Source organism: Protopterus annectens, chromosome 8.part0 (assembly GCF_019279795.1).
Source record: "Protopterus annectens isolate FY-2018-M chromosome 8.part0, PAN1.0, whole genome shotgun sequence".
Lineage (NCBI taxonomy): Eukaryota > Metazoa > Chordata > Ceratodontiformes > Protopteridae > Protopterus > Protopterus annectens.
The window spans coordinates 1,411,116,061-1,411,132,620 of NC_056741.1; the positions used below are offsets into that span (position 1 = coordinate 1,411,116,061).

At 42.6% G+C, this 16,560-nt stretch overlaps 1 protein-coding gene across 2 annotated transcripts in view; it reads left to right on the forward strand.

Annotated features, from left to right (window-relative positions):
* ARHGEF12 (Rho guanine nucleotide exchange factor 12) overlaps nt 1–16,560 on the forward strand; it is a 3,716,336-nt gene that overhangs the window by 2,276,116 nt on the left and 1,423,660 nt on the right. For both annotated transcript variants that reach the window (XM_044081016.1, XM_044081015.1), the window contains one exon: nt 12,484–12,638. In XM_044081016.1, the coding sequence (XP_043936951.1) occupies nt 12,484–12,638 (155 nt within the window). The remainder of the gene's footprint in view (nt 1–12,483; nt 12,639–16,560) is intronic.

A 16,560-nucleotide genomic window follows, 5' to 3' on the forward strand; every position in this document is an offset into this window, starting at 1 on the left:
TGTCATTCTTTACAAGTTAGACATGGTCTCCAGGGCAAGAGCATCCTTCGGTTCTATGGTGCTCAGGAATATCCTTCCTTAGGGCGTTCCACGATCTAAAGTAGCTAGGGATTCTGTCCTGTCAGTCAAGAGTGAATGAAGATTGACAACATCAGATAAAGAAGTTGGGTGACATCCCACCATCCTGCCCCCTCCAAAACACTCCTGGAGGTCTGGACCTAGTCCTGGGATGTTATAAGGTTATACCTTAGGGCTTTCTGTATTTTCTTAAATACTAGGCAAACTCAATCTGAGGTAATTGGGAGAGAGGCATTGTGGGTAGAACCCTAACTCGATAGTCTTTGGCTAGTGTGAGCTATGCTTAATGGCCAAGTCTGTTCCGAGTGGTTGGAACTGAACCTGTCAGTCAAGAATGAATGAAGATTGACAACACAGTTGGAACGTTATGGTAAGAACATAACTTATTTTTTTCTGCTTGTGGTATGTATAGGAGCCTTGACTGTGTAGCTCTGAAATACCCCTTCAAATCGAATAATTTAAATCCACTCTGTTTACCGTAAGAATCAGCTTATCCCACTTGACTCTTGCCACCTTCCCCTTCCCAATAAAGTCCTTCAGGTCTTTATTATTTGCTATCTACAACTTCTCTGGTTGATAAAAATGTGCCTGACCTGTGTTTAAGACTAATGGGACTAAAAACATTTTAACTGCTTGTATCTTACTATCCACATCCATATAACAAAGCTTCCATTTTCTCAGTTTTTGTATTATCTTGTTTAGTCTCTTCCCACATATCCTTAGCTGCCGCACCAGAATCATTTTTAATCCATACTCCTAAATAATACATTTTATCATGTCCCCATAAATATGGATATTACTGAGCCAGCTCGTATGTGGGTAGATAACTTACTGCTATTGCCTTTGTTTTAGATTTATTAATTTTGCATCCCAGAAAGATTTGAAACTGTCTCAAAATGTCCCACAATGCTGTAATGTCTCTTTCTGGTTTTGTCAGGTATAAAATAATGTCATCTGCAGATAGACCCAGCTTTTCTTGATTTACCATAGCAAGTATATCCTTGAATTTCTTTGCCAGTGGTTCTAAATATAATGCAAATATCAAAGGGGAAAGAGGACAACCCTGCCTGGTTCCTCTACACAAGCAGAAATTATCAGAGAGGATCCCACCCACTTTAATTTTCACCTCCGATCTCTCAGATATCCTCTTAATCTTTTTCTTCTGTTTTGACTGTTCCCTTTAGGGGTCACCACAGTGGATCATCTGTTTCCATTTCTTCCTGTCCTCTGCATCTTGCTGTGTCACACCAACCACCTGCATGTCCTCTCAAACCACATCCATAAACCTTATCTTAGGCCTTCCTCTTTTCCTCTTACCTGGCAAACTCCATCCTTAGCACCCTTTTCCCAATATACCCAGCACCCCTCCTCAGCAGATGTCCAAACCAATGCAGTGTCGCCTCTCTGACTTCTCCAAACCGTCCAACCTGAGCTGACCCTCTAGTATACTGATTCCTAATCCTGTCCATCCTTGTCACACCCAGTGCAAATCTTAACATCATTAACTCTGCCACTTCCATCTCTGAATCCTGCCTTTTTGTCAATGCCACCGTCTCCAACCCATACAAAATAGCTGGTCTCACTGCCTTCTTGTAGACCTTCCCTTTCACTTTTACTGGTACCCGTCTGTCACAATTCACTCCTGACACACTTATCCACCCATTCCACCCTGCCTGTACTCTCTTCTTCACTTCTGTTCCACACCCACCATTACACTGAACTGTTGATCCCAAGTACTTAAACAAATCCACCTTCGCCAACTCTATTCCCTGCATCCTCACCATTCCTCTATCCTCCCTCTCATTCACACACATATATTCTGTCTTAGTCCTGCTGACCTTCATTCCTCTCCTCTCTAGAGCATATCTCCACCTCTCCGGGGTCTCCTCAACCTGGTCCCTACTCTCACTACAGATCACACCGTCATCTGCAAACATCATTGTCCATGGGGCCTCATATATCCTCTTAATCAACCTTAGAATTTTTTTAGGAAATGCAAATGATTCCATTGCTTTGCTCATAAAATCCCAACTTACTCTGTCAAATTCCTTCTCTGCCAAATGCTTTCTCTGCATCAAGATCCACCAAAAACAATGATCTCTTCTTAAATTCTGCTTCCCTCTGGATCATCAATGTTCTGTTGTCAGATGTTTGCCTCCCCTCCACAAAACCACATTGATCCATATCTGTCATTTTTGGCATTATATTTCCCATTCTTTTAGGCATTATAGACGTGAACACTTTATAGTCATGGTTTATTATTGAAATGGCCCTGAATGAAGCTGCATCTGATGGATCTTTACCCTCTTCAGGTTTTACAGCTACCACTTCTGTCTTCCAGGATGTTGGTACTTCTCTTCCTCTTAAAATACTCTTAAACCTTCCAGATCTTTATCGCTTTTTCCCTCCTAGCTTCCAGACTTCCACAGGAATGCCATCTATTCCTAGTGACTTTCTTGTAGATAGTTTACACATCACAATTTTTATCTGATCTCTTCCTATCCTAACCGTTAGTAATTGAGCCTCATCTACCTCTAAACTTTGCATATTAATTCTTCCATAAACATATTCATTTTCTATCTTTTCTTGATTTTCATATTTCTCTTTCATGGAACTTCTGAAACATTTCTGATAACTCTACAGTATCTATCATTACCTTACCTAAGCTTGGTGACAGCCCTTTCTACATTGTTTCCTGAGTCTTTGTGCCAAAAGTATTTCTGCTCTCATGTTATCAACAAAAAAAAAAAAAAGTTGCTTAACAGCAGTCTTTCTAAACTCGTGTTTGTTATTGAGGTAATCCCTTAATGTGATGTCATTTCTTGCCTTCATTCTGTACTAGTTGGGTTCGAAACCGATCATTGGTTCCGACTCGGCCTATACAAAAGCTCAAGGACATCTACCAGCTTGTGGCCGTGGCCCTATCCCATTATGCTTAGGGAAAATTACCCAGATCTCATTTGCCACTAAACAAGATTGGGTGCCTCCATTCAGGCTCTGGCTAAGTGGAAATATTTTTTCTAACTAATTGTTAAAATTGTTTTCTCTACTGTTTTGATAATCATTTTAGAGTGTTAGTAGCTTAGTTCTAACTCAGTTACAGTGTTCGCTTTACTGTTGGCTGTTTACTGTGGCTGTTGTTTCTACCTCTAGGCCTTTTTCATTGTTTCTCTAACCTTTCTGTCCCAGCTCTCCTTTCTCAAATTATCCAAGCTCGTTTTAAGTTGAAGAGCTTGGAAAAAAGTCTTCATTTCTTTGTTGACTCGTTAGATTTTTCCTTTGGTAGCTCGTTTAAGTAAGAGGGTTACCATTGACCTGTTTAAATTCGAGGGCCTTCCTTCCCTTTTTGTATTTTTTTCTTTCTAGTAGAGGCAGGTTCATTTAACTTGGAGAACTGCCCCTCCTTGTCTCTGTTTTTCATATAAAAACATTGGGTTGCTGTTGTAATTATTTAAAAAAAAAAAAAAAAAAAAAAAGTTTTTCTCTACTAGTGTTGTTTTAGTGGTTGATTGTTGTTGATATAGCTATTAGTACACAATGTCCAAGGATCCAAAAGAATCAAAACTCTCTGGGTTTAAGAAATGTGCTAAATGTAACCAGAAAATGTAATTGACAGATGGCCATACTAGTTATGTTTATTGTTTTGATGCAGTCCACCTTCAGGAGTCGTATGCTTTTTATCATGCCTTTAGTTCCAGAGTTTTGATGGAAAGAAAAAAACAAACTTATATTAAGAGGGTTTTTAAAGACTCCTTTCACAGAGGCTATAGAAGAGACTCAGAGTACATCTAAATCACCAAAATCCCCATCTTCCAGGTCGGAGAAGTCTGGAAAGAAAGCATCTACCTCTATTCCTTGTTTGGAACCAACCAAAAAAGTAGCAAAAGCTTCATCCTCGGACCCGAAGGCTTTTGGGCCTGAAAAATCTTCCTTCTCAGCTCCTACTTTGGCTTTGGGGCCAATGGAGTTTCAAATTTGGAGCCGGTCCTGAGTTCAGGAACCGGTTTCCCCAACTTTTAGATCTCCTTTGCTGCAACCAGTGAAATCTCCTGCCCTCTCCTCTCGATCCTGCAGGAGCTTCTTCGACGAGACTCTGGATTGTGTGGTGAGGAGACTTTTATAGGCACCTGCACTGGCCAAGTTCCTGTCTACTCCAACCCAGAGGGATTCGGAGCTGACAAAGACTACCTCCCATTCATTGATTCCTCCTCTGGCCCAGTCTGGGACTTCGGAGCCGGAATGCCTGGATCCAATTGAAGTGGAACCATCAGTGCTGAGACCTGCATCAGGAACTTCAAGCCCGACTACCGCTGTGACTGCCTCGGTTCCATCAGAATTTGAGGAGTCTAGGAGCTGCTGTTTTCCTCTCGGGTTGGACAGCTGTCTGATCCAAACTTGCCTCTCAGGACTTTGGTGCGGGTGAACGCTGCTCCTACATTGGCCTCGCAGCCCATCTCCTTGGTTCTGGTGACATCTTCTGGTTCTTCGGAGCTGGATGCTTCTTTGGATCTGGGCCAGGGGGGCCTTCGAGCTGATGAGGAGAGTGCTTTCACCGCAGACAGCTCCACTCTAGGATTCAGGTATTCTTCCTCCTAAAATGCCAGTGTCTGTCTCAGTGCCATCACATCCACCATCACATCCACACACACGCGGAGACCCAAAGCCTCAGGATGCTCAATTGGGTGAAGCTCTCTCTTCTGAAACCTCTTCGGATTACTCAGAGGTCCCTCAAAAGAGATTATGCAAGAGGGAAGCATCTAGATTTCTCAGAGGAGTCCATCACATCAAATACAGACCTTGATTAGTCAGATGGGTCCCCATGGTCACCCACTGAGGATGTCTCCTTTGCGGATATCCTAGAGATACTTAGGTGGCTGGAAGCCCATCACCCCTTCTGACGATTAGTCTGTATACCTGGAGGGTTTTGGGTCTTGCCATTCCACCTCTTGGTGTCTCCACCTTTCGACCAGCTCATAAATGTAGTTAGTCGAAAGGCTTGGGAGTCTCCAGACTCAGTGGAACCTGTTCCTAGGAGGCCAAATAAGTTAATCACTGCACCTTCGGACAAGGAGTTCCTTAGCAAGGCTATCCCAGTAGATGCTATGGTGGTGGTGGCAGCCACCAAGAAGGAGCTTTTAGAGACCTCGTCTGTCCATATGCCAAAAAAAAAAAAAAAAAAAAAGAGTCTCATACGATGGACAGATATGAAAAGCACACCTTTTCTTCAGTGTCATTTGCTCTTAGGTCACTGAACTCTCCCCTGTTTTACTAAGCTTCAGAAGGATCTCCTGAAGGAGCTAGGAGACCCCTCCAAGGTGCTATAGCTGCAGGGGTTTCAGGCAAGGTTTCCTCTCAGCTCTCTGCCTTAAATTCAGTGGGAAACTCCTTCATGAGGCTCATTTCTTATGCAGATGATGGAGTGAGTAGGACAGTGGGTACAGGAATTTCCTTAAGGAGACATTCCTGGATGCGCTTATGTGATTTTGTTGAGCCCTTTAAGACTTCCTTTATTAACGCTCCTTTTGACAGCTCGTCCTTGTTCGGGCCAAAAGTTAGATGCTAACCAGGTGTGAACAGTAAGGAAAGACTCTTTCTACCGTTGGAGTCCATTTTTCCCTACCTACCAGACCTTACCCCAAAGATGAGAAGGAGGGTGGTTTTGAAAATCCCAGAGAGCTTTCCAGGACACTTGGTGATCCTTCCCCCAGGGGCAGAGGGGGAAGTAACAATGGATGACACCGACTATGTGGCAGAGGGGGTCCGCAGCACCAGGGCAACAGGGACTCCTTCCTTGGTAAGCCCTTTCAGCATTCCTGAAAGTATCCCAGTCTGTCCATCTCTGGAGGCAGTTAGGGATCACTTATCTTTGTACCAAAGTACCTGGCTAGAAAAAAAAAAAGACAAATGGGTACAAATGATCGTATCCAGAGGCTACTAATTCCCTTTTTCTTTCCCCCTTAAAAACAAAATCCATCCCAGATGTTCCACCCAGTCAAAGGGATCACGCAACTCTAGAAATACAAAAGTTGCTAGATGAGAGTCATCTAAATTGTCCCTGCAGACCATATTGGATCCAGAACTTACTCAAGGTTCTTTTTAGTTCCAAAAAAGATGGGACTGGAGATCCATTTTGGACCTCAGCAGACTGAACAAGCCCATGAAGAAGTCAAAGTTCCGGATGGTTACACTGCAGTTGATACTTCCCTTCCTGGGAAAAGACGATTGGATGTGCTCGATAGACTTCCAGGATGCGTACTACCACATAAAAATGGACAGGCGATCCAGGAGTCATTTGCACTTTCGGCTGGGAGCCAGTCACTACTAGTTTTGAGTTCTGTCCTTTGGTCTCACTACAGCCCTCAGAGTGTTCACCAAATGCATGGCTGTAGTCACGTCTCACTTGAGGCGCCTAGGATTCTGAGTGTTTCCCTACCTAGACTGGCTCCTAACTGCCAACACCAAGCATCTACTAACAAGAGTGAGGGACACCACCATACAGCTTTGCTGTCGCCTAGGGATCACAATAAATTACGAAAAATCTGCCTTGTTGCCATTTCAGCATATCATCTTTATAGGGGGAGATCTAGATACAAAACAAATGTTGGCAAGCTCCCCCCCAAAAGAGTTCCAGTCTTAAATCATCAAGTCAGAAGTCTACTGTCCAGAAAAAAATTGCAAGCAAGGACTGTCCTGAAAGTTTTGGGTACCATGGCGGCAGCAGTAATAACCTTGGTACCATTAGCACTCCTGCACATGAGAATTTTGCAATGGCTGCTGTTCACTCAGTGGTCCATGCAGGGGCTACCCATGCCTCACCAAATTATTATTACAGAATCTTGTAAGAAAGACCTTTGTTGGTGGCTTCATTCCAGTTAGGCCACCCTAGGCTGACTGTTTGTGTTTCCATAACCACTGGCCACAGTGACCATGGACGCTTCCCAGATAGGGTGGGGGGCATTATGTGGGAAAGACAGTCCAGGGCACTTGGCAGGATCATGACACCCACTTGCATATCAACGTCCGAGAGATGAGAGTGGTGCTTCTAGCATTGCAAGCATTCTAAGACTCCCTTCTACTGGGAACGATTGCAATACAGACAGACAAACATGTCAGTGGTGTGGTACATAAACAAGGAGGAACCAAGTCTTATTCCCTCTGTCAAGATGCCCAAAGAGTATGGCAGTGGGCAGCCTCTTCCCAACATTTTCTGACAGCAGTGCAAATCCTGGTGAAATCCAGCGTGATAGACTAGTCCTGCTGAGTTAGTCTGCTAACTCCTCACGAATGGTCCCTAAAATAGGAAGTAGCGGAAAAGATTTTCCATAAGTAGGGCCAGCCTTGCTGCGAACTCTTCGCCACATCCATGAATGCCAAGAGCAGTGGCTGCTTTGCCCTGATCCCCCCCTGGTGGAGTCACTAAGGAATGCACTCGTACACGATTGGCCCCCAGGTCTCCTGTATGCTTTTCTCCCCTTTCCTTTAATTCTCAAAGTCCTTCAGAAAGCCAGCTCATTGGGAAGAAGTTTGATACTAGTCGCTTTGTACTGGCCTCATCCGATATGGTTCCCCTTTCTTTGGCCCTATCTCTAGGAGGAGCCATGGATTCTGGACCCAGTTCCAGACCTCCTGACTCGTTCATCAGGCAAACTCCATCAATCGGTGCAAACCCTCAAGTTGACAGCTTTGCTACTCCAGTTCCACACATAACCAGGCTTCCTGACATTTCCCCTTCGGTGAAACATATTTTGATTTCCTCTCATAAGGCTTTAACCAGAAAATTATACTAAAGCAAATGGAAACGTTTATTCCATTGGGCCTTCAATAATCACATTGACCGTTTCACTGGCCCCTTTAACGTCATTATTGGACTTCTTGGCAAAGCTTTTTAATGAAGGTGCGGCTACTGTTCGAGTTCAGCTAGTGGCCATATCCAACTACCATATAGGAGAAATGGGACTAAAAATAATGTCCCACAGACTTTGCAAAGCTTTCCTGAAGGCAACCTTTTTGCTCAGGTCTCCCATCAAAGGCCCCCAGCACCATGTGACCTAAACTTTGTTTTATCCAGTTTGATTCTTCCCCCCCTTTGAACCTGTCCTGTGATCTAAAGTTCTTAACGTGGAAGACAACCCTTTTGGTAGCCATAACTTCTGCTAGAAGGGTATCAGAACTATAAGCTTTGTCAATAAGGTCCCCCTACATAATTTTTCCACAAGGACAGAGTATCTCTGGGAACAAACCTGTCCTCCCTACCCAAAGTATGCTGAGAATCTAATTTGAATCAGTCCATAGACTTGTCAGTTTTTTTCCTCAACTGTGGCAACAGGGCAGAGTATAAACTGCACCAGCTAGATGTGCATAGGCAATTTATGCTTATACCTAAATAGAACAAAGGATTACAGGAAATCGGACCAGTTATTTGCATCATTTTCAGACAAAAATAAGGGTGCTTCCATATCAAAGGTCACACTTTCAAAATGGCTTACAGATTGTATTACCTTCACTTACAAATCTCAAAACAGAACTTCCCAGAAAGGTAAAAGGTCATTCAACAAGGGCTATAGCAACCTCATTTGCCTTTCAGGTGAGGCTATCCATGGATACTGTTTGTGCCGCAGCAACATGGGTAAAGCCTCATACCTTTATCACTCAAGGCAAAAGTGGATTTGGCCTCCAGGAACAGGGCCTCCTTTGGGTCCACTGTTCTGAAGAATATTCTCCCTTGAGCCACCCAAGAAAGATGGTGCTAGGGACGCTGTAACAACCAGTACAAAATGAAGGTGAGATAGGACGACATCACATAAAGAAGTTATGTGCTCACCATAATGTTCCTTGTGTGTTGTCCATCTCGCCTTCATTCTTAGTTCCCACCCTCCATCCCCCAACCTTTCGGTCCTGGAGGACCGAGCAGTTGTGATTGGAATATAATTTTATTTATTTGTTTATGTATTTGCAGTTTGTTTTCCAAGATAGTCCATTGGGCTACAAGGAGCCCATTTTCAATGGAGTCCTGAGGAGTAAAGCTCCAGAGAAATACAAATACATAGTATAGAAAGAGCACAAATCCATAATATAAATTCCAATTAAATGTTAAATACATATTTTGTAAAGTAGAAACCCATATTGCACAATTCAAATAGATGTTACATAATACAGAAATAAAAGATTTTCATTAGGAAAATTACATCAGGTTAATTCAGTAAGTAGTAGTAGTGTTTTTTTTTTTTGTTTTTTTTTTTTAGGGAATTGCAATGAGTTAAGGATGTAAAACTTTAGGAGGTAGTGACAGGCAACAAAGTTTGGAAAGTTAGGAAGAAAGTGTGGTAGAATTAGGTTGGATGAGAGCAAGACAATTTCAATTGTGAAGTAAGGTGCGAGTGCAGTGACATTTTAAACAAGGAGAGACTGCTGGTGGTGCGGATGGGAGAAGGGAGAGAGTTCCAGAGGCGTGCAAGAGAGAAGGACATCAATTAATTCCCAGCAGGATGTGTTGGTTTATGCAATGTAATTAGGTTTTGGGAATTTGATCTTAGGAGTATATCTGGTTTATGCATTTCAAAGGTATTTGCTAGGGAGGGGCAGAGAGACGGGTTATGAATGAGTTTGTGTGCTTGGATGAGCTGGGTATATGTGAGGAAGTTTGGTAATTCTAGCCAGCTTAGTTGGTGAAGGGAATTAGTGGTGAGAAGAGGCTCTATGACCTGCCGCAAATTTGGATAGTTTGTTATAAGAAGATGAGAGTTTTGTTTTGAGGGAAGATTGTAGGCTGGTTAGAATAGATGCACCATATAAAAGGGATGGGAATGAGGTATGTATTAGCTAATGTAATCCTGGTGGTGGGAGAGATAAAGTGACTGTGGCGGTAAAGCATACCTAATTTTTTATGTTTTTTTTTTTTTTATATTTGCTTCTAGAGGCTTATCAAATTTTAGTTGAATGTCAGTGGTAATTCCTAGTAATTTTGTGTCAGAGACTAGTTCTAGGGGGTTGTTATTGCTGGTTGTTATGAAGGATTGTTTGTCTAGGGAAGATGTTTTGGATGCATTGAATAACATAAGTTTTGTTTTGGTTGCATTAAGGGCTGGATGGTTGTCGAGCATCCACTATTCAGTGGAAGAAGAAGGCAGCTTTTGTTAGATTGTTTAGAGTTGTGATGGAAGGGGAGGAACAGATTATAGTAGAATCATTGTCATATTGGATGAGATTGGAGTTAAGAATGGCTTGGAAGAAATCATTTATGAATATGTTGAATAATAGGGGGCCTAGAATGGAACCTTGGGGGGAGGGGTGCCTGTGGATGTATTAAGGAAGGGTGAGGTAGCTTTTTTTTTTTTTTAATTGCTTGTTGCCTGTTTGTGAGATAGCTTGAGAACCACTAGTTGGAGGAAGGGGATAGGTTAAGTTTAGAGAGTTTGGTAAGGAGGAGGTTGTGGGAAATAGTGTCAGATGCCTTAGAGAGGTCGAGGAAAAGAGTGGATACAAAGTGACCAGTCGCAAGCTTTGTCGATTGTTTATAGGAAGGAGAGGAGGGCAGTGGAGGTGCTATGACCTAGTCTAAAGCCATGTTGTGTGGGGGTAAGAAGCTGATTATTGATGAGGTAGGGTAAGAGTTGTTGGTGTACACACTTTTCAAGTAGCTTAGAAATATGGGATAGGATTGTGATATGGTGAACGTTTGGGATGTCATTATTATTGCCACCTTTATGGAGAGGAATAATAAAGGCCTTCTTCCAGAGCTGGGGGACCTGGATTTTTGAGATAGACCAATTAATTAGTATGCTGATAAGGGAGAGCAATGGTTTCTCTAGCTACTTTTAGGAAGTAGGAGGGAATTTCATCAGGGGCATTGGAACCAGGTTTTAATTTTAGGAGTTTTTTTTATGGTGGATATAGAGATAGGATTGATAGAGAAAGGTGGAGGTTAGGGGCAAGGGATGCTAGGGGAAGATGGGATTGGGTGCAAGCTGAGGAGGAGTTATCAAGGTGTTGGTGAAGGATGATGATAGCTTGCTTATGGACTCTAGGAAGAAAGAATTAAACTGGGTGGCCAAGTCCATATCAGAGGCATCTGGATTGGGGCAAGGGTTTTCTTTTTTTTCCCGGGTTGAGGAGAGATGAGATTCCTTTCCAAAATAGTTTGGGATTGGCGGTGTGGTTGGTTTGGAGAGTGGAGAAATAGGCTTTGCAGTCTAAGGTAATACATTTTTTGACTTTGTTTTGTAGTGTTTTATATTAATTTAGGGCTATAGTGGTTTCTGGTCTAGGGTGTCTTTGGATGACATTTGTTCAGCAGCTACTTGGTCCTCATCGCATACGTTTATCTCCCATTGCAAATTGTTGTTGACATCTAGAAGGAGAGCATCCTTTGACTCCGCTGTGCTCAGGAACATCCTTCCATGAAGGCCACCCAGGTGTTTAGTAGCTGGGGACTCTGTTCTACAGATTGAAGATCAATTGAAGTAAACTAATTCAGATAAAGAAGTTATGTACTCACCATAACGTTCCATCTGAGTAGTTGTACTTCATTTGTCTTTGAGCGTTCCTTCCTCCAGACCTTTGGCACATGTTCAGCCTACAGGCTGTAGTATAGGTCACAAGTATTTCATCAGGTCAGGTTATAAGTTTAAGTTCAGCAAACTCTATCGGGGATGGAAGGCAAGGGAGATGTATTATGGGTAAGGGGAGGAATCCGGAGCTCTGCGCTGATGCTAGTAATATTTGCCGGCTCGGATCTGATATGGATCCGTAATCCCACAGGTTGAAGACAAATGAAGTACAACTACTCAGATGGAATGTTATGGTGAGTACATAACTTCTTTTTTGCAGTAGTGTGCATTTTCTGAATGATATGAAGTCTGAATCTCAAATGTTTGCTATTTTGTAGTGACTTTAATCCTCAATGATGTGTCAGAAAAGCACACATTTTGAGGGACAGATACAAAATGTGGCAGAAATCTGGACATTCCATGAATTCTTGGACAGCTGACAGGTATGCTGTAGAGAAAAATAGCACAGACTTAAAAATAGAATCCATGACTTGATTCTTTGGTGTAACTCTACAAACCCCATTGTTCAAACTGAGAGACAGCCCTGATTTGGGATGGGATTTGGAATTGGAATACCATTTCAGACTAAGATAGCTTCATTAAGTATAATAGTGTTCTTGCTATAATATTTTAAGTCAGTCTGCCTTACTATTACAGCCATGAATGACAGGCAGGTAAGCATACCACTGCACTGTGGTAAGGTTGTTCCACTGACTACATACACCACCAGAAAGCAAGATGTGAGAATTATCTCAGATATGGACAAAACCCTTAGCTTGCTTGCTTCCTACATTATACAGCAGAAGTCAATGATTTATATACTCTAATTAACAGACTCCTGTTTCATCTATTGTTCTAGAAATGATTCAGTAAACTCTATGGATGTACACAGTGAAGAGGAGTTGCATGATACTGACACAGAAGTAAAGCCACAAAATTGGCAGCAGCTGGTTAGCAGGAAACTAATCGAAATGATGAAACCCCATGAAATAAAACGTCAAGAAGTGATAAATGGTAAGTGTATTGAGCTGTGTAGTTTCTGCTTACGTCTTTTTTTTTTAAACAAGAAACATCTTTTTAAATTATCATCTATGACATAGGCCGTGTTACATTTAAATAAATGACAATGAACCATAGTGACATCATCTTAGTTGCAAACATACATTCCAAACCGTGTGACACAGCTGTAGTTGCAAACATTATACATCACATTTAACATATCCAGTGAGTGTTAGTCACCCATTACATAGCTCATTCAAATCCTGTCATCTTTTAAACCTCATTCCTCCTCTGCATATATTGATCCCATAGTTCCCATTTTTTTCCTATAAAATTTGCTTCTACCCTTTTCTAAAGATCCCAGTTCCAGTTGTTTTACCTCTGTTACTATCTTCCTTACTTCTGGTAAAGTTGGCTTAGACTTGGATTTCCATTTTCTAGTAATTGCTTTTTTGGCAGCCATCATAATTAGACTCAGCAAGAAGGCCCTTACTATGTCTAGGCAATTCAGTTTGTATCCTATCTCAGAAAAATTATTTCCCTAGTCACTCCAACTTTCTCATCCAGCATCTCCAACAGAACAGTCTGCAGGGAATCTTTAAAGTCTACAAATCATTACACTTCCAAAAAATATGTTCCTAGTTACCTCTTTCTGCCCCATCATGCTAACAACATTTGCTGTCTACCTGAGGAAAATTTCTTTGAAGTCTGCTTGGGGTATAAAATACTTGTATAAGCATTTCCAGGCAAAGATTCAAAATCTAGATTTTATTGCATATTTGGGAGACGTACATATTTCCTCCATTGTTTCTTTGTGAATTACTTACCTGATCACTCTTCCCAGTCCTTTCTAACCTCCTCTGATTGATTCTTATAGTTATTGTGCAATATTTTATATGCTGTAGTAATTATTCCTTTCTTAATGGCAACTTCTGGTCTAGATTCTAGCTAAAAACTCTACCAGTGCTGGTCTTTCATTTAGGACTCCCTATTTCTTTGCTTTATACTCTGATATCAGTCCTTGACATGGAAGGCAGTCTTTTAGCCTACATTCCAAATAAGTTCTTGGCATCTTCCCATTCTATTACCTTTCCCTATCTAGTTATTTGGTTCTGGTACTGTGGTTTCTTTGCCAGTTTTCTCCAATACATTCCTGCCCCCTCTTGCCTATTATTGTATCCCTAATTGCAGTCATTCCTATTAGCAGAATCTCCTTTCTCCATTCCTATGTTGGCTTAGTTCTTAGAAGACCTTCTGCTACTTTATGAAGATAATATTCTGTATGGTTATTGTTCTCCATAAAGGTCTGCATCCAAAATCCCAGTTTTTCTCTGTTACTTGAGCTTCCCCCTGTTTCGTCATCATAATTCCTATCCACATTGAATTATAGATGTTATGTAGTCCATTCTCGCCTACATTCTTACCCGTGGGTTCTGAGCTGAATCTCGGCTCTGACTCGGCCATACTCTAGCTCGAAGTCTTTCAATTGGCTGGGCTAAGAGGTATCCCATGCTGCACTGCTCCCTTTCCCCAGATCTCATTTGCCGCTCATAAAGCTCAGACATGGGCTCGCTCTTGGCCAAGTATAACTTTTCTTCTTCTTTGACCAAATGTGTTGCTCCAGAAGCTATTTTCTTAGGTGTGTGTGTTTTTGGTTTGTGGAAGCTTTTTTGTGTGGTCTTTCGTGGCCTTTGTCTTGGTATCCCGTTAGCTATCTCCCAACGGGCTAGGCCCGATGTTCTTCATTCCACATTGCTGCAGTCCTAACTATTGGGTAGTCCGCTGTCCAGTCGGCCCGAATACCAAAGTATATGGCTGACGTCGGTCAGGGCGCATTAGACTGACGTCAGTACGTCAGGATACTAATGCGCATGACCGACGTCATATCCTCAGTCTTTTTTGCCGCATGGTCCGATGCAGAAGCAGTTTTGCGAGTGCAGGTTGGCGTTCTGAAATTTTCTGAAGTCGGAGTTTCAGACCGAATCAAAGTTGGCTAAGTACCCCGTTGGGGAACATTTTGGTTTTTTCTTGCCTCAGTATTTAACCGGATGTCAGAAAAAGTGAATAACTGTATTTCTTGTGGGAAACAGATACCTCATAGGGATTACCATACCTTGTGTATACCTTGTTTAGGGCCTGAGCACGACGTTGTTGGATGCCGCTCTTGTGCTAGATTTAACAAACGCACTATTAAGAGAAGGTTAGACTGTGCCAGGTTAGTGTTTGGGAAGCGTTGTAATTATAAAATGCCGTCGGATGCTCCGACGCCCGCTTCGTCCAAAAAGCGCAAGGACAAATCAGCGAAGCCTAGGGTTGATGAACCGGCAGTCCTGGACGTCGGTTCTTTAGAAGGCTCAGTGGAGCCAGAGGTTTTGCCAGGAGTTTCCTTGGAGTCTCAGGCAGAGACTTTACTGTTACAGGATGTGCCTTCTCAGGAGGTAGGCCAGGCTGAGGGGGCTTCTCAGGTAACTGTTCTTCCCTCTCTTCCCAAGGTAGTTAGAGCCTCTCCTTCTGTTTCCAAACCTTCTTTGAGAGGTAGGCCAAGTTTAGCTTCAGTGGGGGCTTCTCCTAGCACTTCAGGTTCTGTGCCTAAGAAACATATGCTTAAAATGGCAGAAGATTTGATTACTCTGATTAGAGGTTCTATGCCCCCTCCTGATAAGAGGCCTAGGGTGGAACCTGAGTTTGAGAGTTTTGAACAGTGTTCAGAGGCTTCTGAGTCTTCTGGAAGAATTGCAGGAGTATCCTCCTTATTCTGATTCTGATGTGGATGATTCCACTCCTACAGCTTCTCCTCCTGAGGATTTCTCATTTTCAGAGACTCTGCATTCCATGAGGGAGCACTTTAAATGGGAAGGCCAAGATTACTCTGATTCCAGGAAAAGGCTTAGGGAATTCTTGTTTTACCCCAGCATAGGCCCTTAGCTATCCCTCTTGTGTAAAATGGGGTGGAAGTTGTTTTTGCGGGGGCTTCCCTGACCCCTGTTTCTTTGCCCCCTGCTCCTGTTAAACCTGATAGGTACTATAGGGTGCCTGAAGCTCATAAGTATCTTTTTAAGAGTCCTAGGGCAGACCCGGAAACTGTTTCTCAGGGACCTAAAGGTGTTAAGGCCTCTGTTGTTAAAAACCCTGTTCCCCCTGATAAAGAGGCAAGGGCTTTGGATAGATGGGGTAAGAAAGTGTATACTTCTTCCACTTTAGCCATGAGGGCGTTGAATTGTCAGTTTCACATGCTAAAATATCAAAATTATCTCCTTTCACAATTGAAATCTAAGGTGGATGCTTTGGCGGAAGGTATTGAGTGTAAAGAGTTGCTGGATTTAGTTCATGTGTCTGAACAAGTGGGTAAGCATTCTTTGCAATGTGGTTTTGATGCTGTACAGGCCTCCTCGAGGGTGGCTGCCACTAGTTCTGTTCTTCGCAGGCATGCCTGGTTGAGGGATCAGAATTTAGCTGAGCATGTTAAGACAAGGATTTTGGATGCTCCTTTACAGTCTGATGTGTTGTTTGGTTCGCCTGTGGAAGCAGTTTTAAAGAAAATGGAGGACAAAGCTAAGTCTATGCAAACTGTTAAAGATTTTTTGCAGGTGCAGCCTCCAAAGTTTAGTAGAAATTGGCCTACTAAGGGATGGACATATCCTGCTTATGATTCCCAGTCTAGGGGTAGGTCTAGACGTGGTAGGGGCAGAGCTCAAGGTTCTTTTAGGCCTAGAACAGGGAGTTCACCTGCTCCGACTTCTGGTGAGGGCAGGGGTCAGTCCTTTCGTAAACAGACCCAATGACCTGCCTTTTCAGCTGCCAGTAGATTCTCATCTGGCAGCTCCTTTGGGAGGAAGACTGTCTCTTTTCAAAGAAAATTGGGATTTAATTACTCAAGACAAATGGGTGTTGGATGTCATTCACCACGGTTACAGGTTTTATTTCCATACATTGCCCC